General features: G+C 31.2%; 1 protein-coding gene across 1 annotated transcript in view; it reads left to right on the top strand.

The window, feature by feature from the left end:
• Nucleotides 1-10,729, top strand: part of LOC117109559 (neurogenic locus notch homolog protein 1-like) — a 29,874-nt gene extending 19,145 nt beyond the window's left edge. Inside the window, exons 39-57 of the mRNA XM_033251928.1 lie at nucleotides 155-280; nucleotides 1,003-1,122; nucleotides 1,251-1,364; nucleotides 1,699-1,821; nucleotides 2,127-2,240; nucleotides 2,513-2,635; nucleotides 3,031-3,156; nucleotides 3,369-3,479; nucleotides 3,665-3,790; nucleotides 3,954-4,079; nucleotides 4,989-5,114; nucleotides 5,409-5,534; nucleotides 5,740-5,853; nucleotides 6,446-6,574; nucleotides 6,753-6,866; nucleotides 7,487-7,615; nucleotides 7,905-8,024; nucleotides 8,989-9,111; nucleotides 10,011-10,729. Of these exons, the coding sequence (XP_033107819.1) occupies nucleotides 155-280; nucleotides 1,003-1,122; nucleotides 1,251-1,364; nucleotides 1,699-1,821; nucleotides 2,127-2,240; nucleotides 2,513-2,635; nucleotides 3,031-3,156; nucleotides 3,369-3,479; nucleotides 3,665-3,790; nucleotides 3,954-4,079; nucleotides 4,989-5,114; nucleotides 5,409-5,534; nucleotides 5,740-5,853; nucleotides 6,446-6,574; nucleotides 6,753-6,866; nucleotides 7,487-7,615; nucleotides 7,905-8,024; nucleotides 8,989-9,111; nucleotides 10,011-10,042 (2,222 nt within the window). The 3' untranslated portion in view covers nucleotides 10,043-10,729. The remainder of the gene's footprint in view (nucleotides 1-154; nucleotides 281-1,002; nucleotides 1,123-1,250; nucleotides 1,365-1,698; nucleotides 1,822-2,126; nucleotides 2,241-2,512; nucleotides 2,636-3,030; nucleotides 3,157-3,368; nucleotides 3,480-3,664; nucleotides 3,791-3,953; nucleotides 4,080-4,988; nucleotides 5,115-5,408; nucleotides 5,535-5,739; nucleotides 5,854-6,445; nucleotides 6,575-6,752; nucleotides 6,867-7,486; nucleotides 7,616-7,904; nucleotides 8,025-8,988; nucleotides 9,112-10,010) is intronic.
• Nucleotides 10,730-11,156: the final 427 nt, after the last annotated feature.

Raw genomic sequence — 11,156 nt, 5'->3', positions numbered from 1 at the left:
GTGTAAATGGTAATATATATCCGACCCAATACATTGTGATTTTGAAAATACTTCCGGGTCAGCACCATGCCGCTTTGGTATGTAACTGAAGTTCACATTTTTATTCTCCAAATTGGCCTATTGTTATAATTATGATAAATTTATTTTCACCTAGATAACAATCCCTGTGATGGAGTTTCCTGCAATGGAGGTCGTTGCGTAGAAATATCTACTGACAATGCGTGCTCGTACCAATGCGTCGACTGTCCACCCTACTATTCAGGAAACCACTGTGACGAATGTAAGCATACAAAGTTTATATTTCAGGTTTGCCAATTTAAAAATCTCAGAACGTCGTGGGCTGAACTGTTATACATGTATAATTTCTAGGCCTAAAATCAATAGCGTTTAAATATCGAACAATAATGTCAATCCCATCAAAGATAGAATCATCGTGGAATACTTCTACAAAAAAAAAATACCGCTAAACATAGTATTGCAACATATCAGAAAAAATAAAGCTAACAAACTATTATTTTAGTTTCTGACGTCGATAATCTATAAACCAATTCATACATGTGTTCGTTGAGGCTTTAGGTATTATATACATTGTCATCTTATCAATACAATCCGATATGATGTCAGGACAGCTTGATAGTTTCCATTCGGTCGACTGCTTAAGGATCAAACACTGGACACAAATTTTGTTTACTGCTAGTTATTTGCTTATTTGTAAAGTCAATTATGGTACTAGTGTAAAAAATTACGTAATGTAAACCCCTGTAATGAGTAAAAAACTGATGTATACCCATATATAGTCATGATGTGCCTATATATGGGCATTATGTGATGTCATCGTGACCATATTTAGGTTTGTTACATGTTTTTGTTAAATAAAATTTGATATTCTAGACATGGCATAAGATGTGTTTAATTGATAAAGCCATCACTTATTTTTGGAACTCCATCACATAATAAAGTAAATGACAATGCTTAATTTTCTTCTGATATATTTTTTCCCAGTCATAGATCCATGTGAAACATGGGACTGTAAGAATAATGGCGTCTGCTACCTAATCCCGATCACTGGACCCAGTTGTCAATGCCAGGCATCTTGTTACTCTGGCCAATACTGTGAAATATGTAAGTCCCTAACATTCTTACCATTCATAATTACCGCATTCAACTGAGCAGGTTCGGTGCAGAATGAAAGGCCAACTTGGTTATGCTAAAGTTTTTGACACATTTTGTTTTCATTTTTACACTTATAGATGATGATCCATGTGATTCGTCACCTTGCAAATATGATGGGTTTTGCCTTTCTGAGGGTTGCAACTACTGGTGTAAATGTCAGGCATGCTACTCAGGGGACCAATGCCAGAACTGTAAGTAGCTTACCAACAGACCAGTTGTACGATATTGTATCGGTAAATTAAAAGTGAGCCTTTCGAGACTACCTGTGATCCTGTTTTAAGAATAATAATTATAAAACAAATCATTGTTAATAATGATAAGATTGGAAATACATTTATATGAATAATGTTAAGCAATATATGTGAATAAAATATATATATATTATTTTAATACTGCTGCAAAAGTGTTTTATTAATGTAAAAGTATAAGTGATCGAAGGCCGAGTATTGAATTCACCATTGCAGAGCTCATACTAAACGATTGATAAATGTTCTACTAATATTCACAATGATTTATATACTATAGATCTGAATCCATGTAATAATATTGACTGTAATAGTGGAACATGTACCGAAATATCAACGACCGATGTGTGTACCTACGAATGTACATGTCAATCTTGCTATTCAGGAGATGCTTGCGAGACATGTAAGAATTTAAATAATTGATAAAAGATTATTATTTTCTGTAACCAAACCGAAACAAATCTATGGTTGAAATCAGGATAGATAAGCTAGCATAAAATAACAACATAACAACATAACATTACATAACATAATATAACAAAACCATAAAATGACTTAACATAACATAACATAGCATGGCATGGCATGGCATAGTATATCATAGCATAACATAACATAGGATAATGATGGTGATTATTATAAATAATATTATGGTGTGAATACTATAATGACAATAATGATGGTGATTTTCATGTTTACGTTTTTCAGATAAGAACCCATGTGACAATAGACCATGTGGTGATAATGGGTTGTGTATTGCACTTGGTTGTGACTATAAATGCGTGTGTGACCCATGCTATTCAGGAGACCAATGTACAGACGGTAAAAAATTCATCGATAATATGAATGTTTTGTAGATATATTATGCAAAAAAATAATAAAATAGCTTTAAAGTGAAGAAAGTAGTTAATGTATAACACATGCGCAATCAGGCTGTCATAAAATTTGTTCTTTGGGGTTCAATTAACTTTACTGTTTTCAACATTTACATATTTTCAAATTTTAATTATATTTATAGCCAAATTAATATTATTGTTAACTGCTCTTTTTTTCTAATTATATGATTGTTGTAACCTGATTTTATATTTTTACAGTATTAAACCCATGTGATAAAATAAATTGTCATGAAGGAGTATGTGAAGTATTGGACACAGGCAACGATTGTGAGAGCCAGTGTGTGTGCCCGGAATGTTTCTCAGGCGAATATTGTGAAATATGTAAGGAAGTATTTCAATATGTCAACACACCAGATCATAGAAACATTTCATACAACGCTCGTAATAAGTATATAATTATTAATCAATTATTTATAATTATATATACAGTTTTTATCTGAAATTACACTTAACGTGTTAAATATATATATATATATATATATATATATATATACATATATATATATACATATATAAACATACATACATATATACATATGTATATTTATATATATATATTCATATGTATTTATATTATATGAACATTTTTATTAGGGAAATAAACATCCAAAACAGCACTTTAATTTTTCTGTATATGGTTTTCTATTTAAGGGCATCATTGATAGGTTTTGCCAATGTACTGCTATAAAGCACATATTACCGTATTTACTTTTCAGTTAAAAGCCCTTGTGATGGGGTAACGTGTGAAAATGGAGGTGTATGCGAAATTGCCCTTAATGGCGATAGTTGTACTTCGAGATGCAAATGCCAAGAATGCTTCACTGGTAACACCTGTCAGATATGTGAGTTCTTCTTTTTTTGTATAGAATAATAGTAAGAAAAATGAAAAGTAAATAATACGAGAAACTAATTTAGTAACGGTACATTCTTTAGATACAAACATAGTGTTTTATACAATTTTGTACAGTGTTTTTACCATTGTCATAATAACTAAAATCGAGATGTATTAATAACGATCGTTTCCTTGTAATTGTATCAATACTTGTTGTTGTAGATGAAAACCCATGTGACAACAATCCTTGTGGAAACAATGCGTACTGTGTGTCTGAGGGATGCAACTACTGGTGTAAATGCGACCCATGCTACTACGGCGATTTGTGCGAATGTAAGAAAATATAATGTCTACTTTTATTGTTAATAGTGCCCTTAAAATTAATTTTTAAATCATACTCTTTAACAATCAAAACTATTTTACCTTCATTTGTTTTAGTCGTTTACATATTAGTACTACCTTCGATTACTTTCATATTTTGATAAACATTGTTTAATCAAGATTTTGCTTTTTCTCAGATCAAAACCCGTGTGATGACGTTGTATGTGCAAATGGCGGTACGTGTCAAGTGACGACAACTGGTGACGTATGTGGATTCCAGTGTCAATGCCCAACGTGCTATTCCGGAACGAAGTGCGAAAACTGTAAGATATGATTACCATAATTCAATAAACATATAATTAATATAATATGATATATAATATAATATAATGCAATATAATATAATATAATATAATAATATATAATATAGTTAATAATATAATATAATTAACTAAAATATTAAACTTATATTATATTATTCTATAGATCAGGATCTCTGTTATGGTGTCGTATGTAAACATGGTGGTACTTGTGAAGTGACGGCAATCAATAATAAGTGTGGATTACAGTGTCACTGTCCAACTTGCTATTCTGGAACTTGGTGTGACAATTGTAAGCTATTTATAATAAGTTTATTACCGTAATTTATGAAGGAAGAATGCTGGTACACTTAGTGATGATAATAATGACTTTTCAGTCATTCTTTATTGATATTCATATGAAATATACAAAAGAAAACATTTATAAAAACCAGGACGCAGCCTGAATAAACAGGCTTACGCAGGCAAAATGTACGTCAATTCGAAAATCGAAAACAGGAAACAAACATAAAACAGAAACATTATGGTAAAACATTAAAATTCAATTTATAAAAATTTAGATTTAAGAATTTATTTACAAATTAACTATTCAAAATGAGGATTTACAGTTAAGCCGTCATTATTTTCAGTTCAGAGCGCGGTCTTATCAATGGCATTAGTTAATTGCACATTTAAACATTAAAATTCAATTTAAGAAGAAATTCAAAATATAGATTTTACATTTTATTAATAAATTATTATTCAAAATTTATATTTACAAATTAATTTACAAGATAAGTTTATTACCGTAATACTGATAATAATAATAAAAATTTAAATATAATAAAATTATAATATTAGGCCCTATGATATCGATACAGTACATATTTTTGGTATAAATACTTCCTTTCACTACGATACGTAATTTCTTAGGTATCTAATCTACCGTGTTTTTTTTTTATATGAATGCCAATTACCACTTGCCAATAAGCGACGATTAAAGTGAGCGTCTGCCCTCTCTTTCCACAGGCGCAATTTGTGCTAGATGTAAAAAACATTAACTTTGAATATTCATCATTATGCTCAATACATACAGTAATGTACAAGTTTCTTCTTACCTATTTTCTTACCTTTTAAACACCAATGAAACATCAGTGCACTGTTTAGAAAATAACGATGGAGTTGATGATTGACATCACAATTTACTTTTATATTTTTTCAGATCAAAATCCGTGTGCTGGTGATGTATGCTCAAATGGTGGTACTTGCCATGTAACAACAACTGGTAATGTATGTGGATTCCAGTGTATATGTCCACTGTGCTATTCTGGAACGAGGTGTGAAAACTGTAAGATATCGTTTACACTATACTCTTTCAACTTATAAGGTTGACTTATCAACGTTATGTTAACATTCTAATCTATTAAAAAAAATTGTGCTTTATGTACTGTAAATATATTGTATTTCGTGTCTTGCTTAAATAATACAGTAGTTTTGTAAGAAACATGAACATTTGGGTAGGACGCAAGTCATTTTTGATTTACAACACGATCCTCTTAATTTTAAATTTAAATATAATTTCTGACAGTCTATGATCAATACAATTAAACAATATCTTCTATCTATTTCTTCCATTATATAGTTGGGAACCCATGCGACAATTTTGACTGTAAACATGGAGGTACATGTAGACTGGCAAGAGGAGATATAAGTTGCGCTGCAATATGCGAATGTAAAGATTGTTACTTTGGAGATTATTGTGAATCATGTAAGTTACATTAAATTATAAAAAATTTAAAAAACAGTGATCTCTGCGCGAGCACTAGCGGCTCGCACAGAGCACGCTTTGAAAGATCTTAATAACACAGAAAAAAATGTTAATAGTGTCTTTTTTTGTCAAGAATAACTTTTTGTTGAACAATTATTATCTTCTCACAACTAAATTATTGAAATTGTCATGTTTTTTTTCTCAGACAATAACCCTTGTGCAAGTAGCCCATGTGGTGTTTATGGGACCTGTGTTGCCACCGGATGCAATTATCAGTGTGTATGCCAAGCTTGCTACGCTGGGGATTTCTGTCAGACATGTACGTGCAGCATTTAATACAACCAATACTTTCTATGGCATTAGCGAACATTTGAAGAAGTCCAATAGAAGTATTTTTATGCAGTCCTGTATCATATATTCTAATACGCCATCATTTAATATTTATTGATTTCTTCTAAATTTGAAGTGCAGTTTAGCCTATACCATTGATTTGTAAAGTGACTTTTTCTGAATTTCACAAGTTTGAACTAGCTAAAGTTATTTTTTAGACACTGTTATCTTAGATGGATCTAGTCTAGCTTGGAGTTGAATTGTTTGCCATAATTGAAAATCATAACCACCAGCCACATTTACACCTATTCCTTAATTAGTCTTCTTCTTATCGAGTCTATTCACAACTTTGTGCCCACCCATAGCTGGACACTGTTCTTTGCCTTGTGGTTGTATCCAATGCTCTTATATTTAGACATTATGTTTGTTATTTTTGTATTTCTGGTTTTGCGTGGTGGTAGTGATATACCGATGGTGGTACGCATCGCCCATGAACCCCTGCTATTAGTGTAACATCGGATATAATGTATAACTTTTAAAATAAGTATAATGTATCAATCAATATTATTGTCTCATAATAGTCGATGATCCATGTGATAACTATGACTGTAAAAATGGAGGAAAGTGTAAAGTGGAAATAAGAAGTGACAATTCCTGTTTGGCAAAATGTGAATGTGATGACTGCTACTATGGAGAATATTGCGAATTGTGTAAGTTACAACAAATTATCACAACTTTAAAACGGTGTTAATCTAATGTTCGTGCATTTTTTGTTGCTGCTTATACTTCTGAATAACACAGTCAATATGAATAGTGTGTTTTATTGTCGAGAATTAACTTTTTGTTAAACAAATGATTATTTAAATTGCCATTTTGATTGTTTTATAGACCACGACCCATGTGCAAACAACCCCTGTGGTATTTATGGGACTTGTGTTGCCGACGGATGCAACCATCAGTGTGTATGTCAACCTTGCTACACTGGGGATTTATGTGAGACATGTACGTGCAACATTTAATAAGATCAATATTTGAATGGTATTAGCAAACAAGTGAAAAGCCCAATAGAAATATATTTATGCAGTCATGTAATTTAATACATCATAATTTATTATTTATTTATTTAATAACTGCCAAGCCAAATGTACACTTTTTCATAGGATTGCCCTTCTTCTTATCGAATCCATGTACAACACTACATTTTTTCCCACCCATAACTGGACACACTTCTTTGCCTTGTGGTTGTATTCACTGCTGTTTACCTTTATGCATGGTGTTCAATATTTTTATTTTGACACGTGTGAGCCCGTTTACAGTAAATTAAAATACCACAAGTGGGTGGTTGTAAAAATATGTTTTATTTCTGAATGTCCATTGTCCATCTTACAAAATGCACGTAAAAACAAAGAGCAGAAACAAAGAGCGCATTGGGATGCTCTGAAATATTTTTTATATTTCTGATTTTAAGTGGTGTTGGTGGTGGTGGTAGAATCGGTTAAAAACAGGCTGCGACTGGAACGCTTCTACCATGACCACTACGATTACTGTAACATCGCATCTAATGTCTAAATTCACTTTTTTGATAATTACAATTTATCAATCAAGATTATTGTCTCATGTAGTTGATGATCCATGTGATAGCTGTGACTGTAAAAATGGAGGAACATGTAAAGTGGCAATAGGAAGTGACAATTCCTGTTTGGCAAAATGTGAATGTGATGACTGTTACTATGGAGACTATTGCGAACTATGTAAGTTGAAAGCAGAATCGAACCCTTATATTATAACAATATTACCAATTGAAGTGATAAAGTTGAGTTTTTCTATCTGCAATTCTGTACAGTACATATCAGTATACATTTAAACCATAATAATCACTACGAAGTCTTACATCGTTTTATAATATACCGGTCCATAACTAATGTCAACAATTGTGGCAGTGGTCAATTGGGTAAATTCATTTTATTGTCATTCTAATTATATTATGTTATTTATTATTTTATTTAAAAATTAACAATAAATGTGTACTTCGTTTTATAGATCTGAATGATGCTTGTAATGGCCACGGCTGCCTTAATGGTGGCGTATGTATTGCAACCACATGCAATGTGTACACATGTGATTGTCCGACGTGTTACACTGGCCAAAATTGTACAGAACGTGAGTAAACAAGATTAGATATTATTAGCAAAATGATACCAAACAAGACTCACAATATAAATAGTATAAGTCATTGGGTTCACTAAAATAATTCAGCTATCAATATATATGTTTTCATAAATATTATTATAATAATCTATGCCTATCTTCCAATGTAAATATCCATTTCTCTATTCCTTAATTGAACCCCTAAATATACCATTGCTAGCAATGACGTTTCACTATATATATATATATAATCCGATGTAGTTGGTTCCACGTATGTCTCACAGTAATATATAAATATAAGCAAATACGAAAAAGAAACGATTGCATACGTTGACATTATAGAGACATAGAATTTATTCAAAACGAATATTTCGTTACACGTATGAAATACGAATTGCTCTATTTTATTTTAGTCATACGTGTAACGCTGAGGAAGGACACAGGCGTATCCGAAATATTCGTTTTGAATAAATTTTATGTGTGTGTGTGTGTGTGTGTGTGTGTGTGTGTGTATCTATGTAAGTATGTATGTATATGTATATAGGACTCTTGCATAAACCTAAATGCTGAACATAAAAACTATAATCTTAAACGGTAACGATGTGGAGAGATACAAGATTTAAAAAATAACAATCAGAATTTTCAATTGGTGGTATAAGCAATGGTCAACGGTCAATGGTCATTGGTCATCTATTTTAATAGCGCATTTCACAGTAAAACCGGTCTCAAGGAGCTTTTTTGCCTTTAAGAAACTAAACAATTTAAGCAGACGTCATAATCAACTGCACCACTCAAGATGTGATGCGTAAGCACAGGACATTAAATATATTCAAAACAATGTACAGTGTATATAGACAGCTTGAATATCTAGGAAAGATTACATTTTAATAGTTCATATTTTTCCAGCGTACATACATAAATGTAACAATGTTATGAATACAATAGTATTACGTTGCATTCGATTTATATATATTAGGAATTGATCCATGCCGTTCTAATCCGTGCTTATACGGTGGAATATGTTCACCAAAAACGACCTCTACATGCGATGAATATAAATGCTGGTGCCCACGAGGTAGAAGTGGCGATCGATGCGAAAGTAAGTACTACAGAGAATTGGTTTAAATATCAGTTAAATTGTTTTATTTTATTGCAATGTATTGTTTAATTTTCTACATCCCACCTTTATCTTGGGGGAAAACACAGCTAAGTCTTGTGTTTAATTATGTTACTATTTTACTTGTTCTTAATTTGAGGGCTATATTTTATGTTGCACGTGAAGTATTGTAAAAACGTTAGAAATGTTGCTTGATGATACATTTTCTACCTACAGTGAGGAGACAGGTTCTTGTAGAAACGTCTTTTAATGTTTTTTTTAATTTTCTCGCCAGTATTATTATAATTATATATATATATATATATGTTGAAGCTTGCGGTACACCACGTAAGTAGTTCTGAAAAGAACTGTTGTAGTTGAGAAAGTCTCAGATACTTTCTCAACTACAACAGTTCTTTTCAGGACTACTTACGTGGTGTACCGCAAGCTTCAACATATATATTATTTTTTCGCCATGCAAACCTTTAAGCAATAATTATAATTATAGAAAGTGTGTATAAACATGAGGCAATGTCGATATAGGGATATGATTGATAAAGTCAGAAAAAGAATGTGAATAACTCGTTTCCTTATGTTTAGCACTGTGCACCAACACGTTATATTGTATTGGCAGATTTCGAAACCTTAAAAAACGATAACGAATACGAATACGTCGTTATTATTCTCTGTTTGAGCTGAATATGATCCTGGATTCATGCAAAAGTCATGAATCTTCTACGTTGTGACAGATATGCTAATCTAGGGGAGGATTGTCTAAAAATTTGATTACGTAGCAGTATTCGTTACCTTTTTTTTTTGTAAACTTGCGAAAACTTCCTATTACCTACACCTTGCGAAATATCCACTTTGATTTAACTACTGTTCTTTTCATTCATTTTCAGCTAATAGTGGCTACATATGGGGATATTATTGAGTGAGTGAAATAAACTGAAATTCTGTAAACATGAGTTTGTATTTATACTCACTGGCAGACAACAGACCAAATATGAAATAATTTATATGTTATAGCAAATATATGTATAGAGTTGTTTAAGTTGTGATGCATAATTATGAATCCTTGTTTTGTGTTCGTTTTGAAACAGAATAATAATAGTAGTATAAAAATATTAATGTTAAAAAAATGTATTAGTATAATCAGACTGGCCTATACATATAGTTTAGGCATATGCTATATAACTTAAAAACCAGTTTACAAAAAAAAATACCTCACAAAATTAGTACATTTAATATAAATTTCTGTAAATTAGTCTTAAGACGATGCTAACTGAATAAAGATATTTTATGGTAATATTTATACATTTATAGTTATATAAAGTATTTTAATTATTTGGACACATTTATTTATAGATATTGGTATATTTTTATTCATGTAATAAAATCATAAAGTGTTAATTGTAATGTTTTGTGTTTATGGAACAACGTTTGAGTTTCCTTGTATGTTACAGAGCAACCACTAATTATTAAAGAATTAACTAATAAAATAATGAAGTTAAGTTTCTGAAAATGTTCATGAGAGTCTTATTTTGTATAGGGAAACATTGGCTTCTTTCAAAAAATCTCTATTAAATCTTGATTTCACAATTGTTTAATATGGTGAAAATTACTTCTTCTTTTATCTTCAATTAATGTTTTTATTTCTCATAGACCAGGCTATAATTGAGATAGGTGCCACTTGGAGAGGTAGAAATTCTCATATGGTTTTTCTAGACCAGTTTTTTATGGGAAATCAGAATATGTGAGGTAAAAGGGGTGTAACCTGAGAACTTTCGCGTGAGGGCGCTTTTTTCAAAATGGCCGCTAAAATCCAATAAACTACATATATATAGGTAAAATAAGCACAAAAGAGGTAGGTTTGATCAACTTTTGAATATGTAATGATAGGAATAAAGTATAATTAGCGAAAGTTATTAATGTGAAGATGCCGAGAGGCAATTGAGGGCGCTTTTTAAAATGGCGGCCAAAATTAAAGAACAGCTTAACAGCAGCTTTAATACCCTAAATAAATTTGGTTAAATTTTACAAAACAT

Source organism: Anneissia japonica, unplaced genomic scaffold (genome assembly GCF_011630105.1).
Source record: "Anneissia japonica isolate Jap-2015-1 unplaced genomic scaffold, ASM1163010v1 scaffold287829_len2072220_cov186, whole genome shotgun sequence".
NCBI lineage: Eukaryota > Metazoa > Echinodermata > Crinoidea > Comatulida > Comatulidae > Anneissia > Anneissia japonica.
The sequence above is the reverse complement of the archived record's forward strand: the minus strand, read 5'-3'. Positions and strand labels throughout refer to the sequence as shown.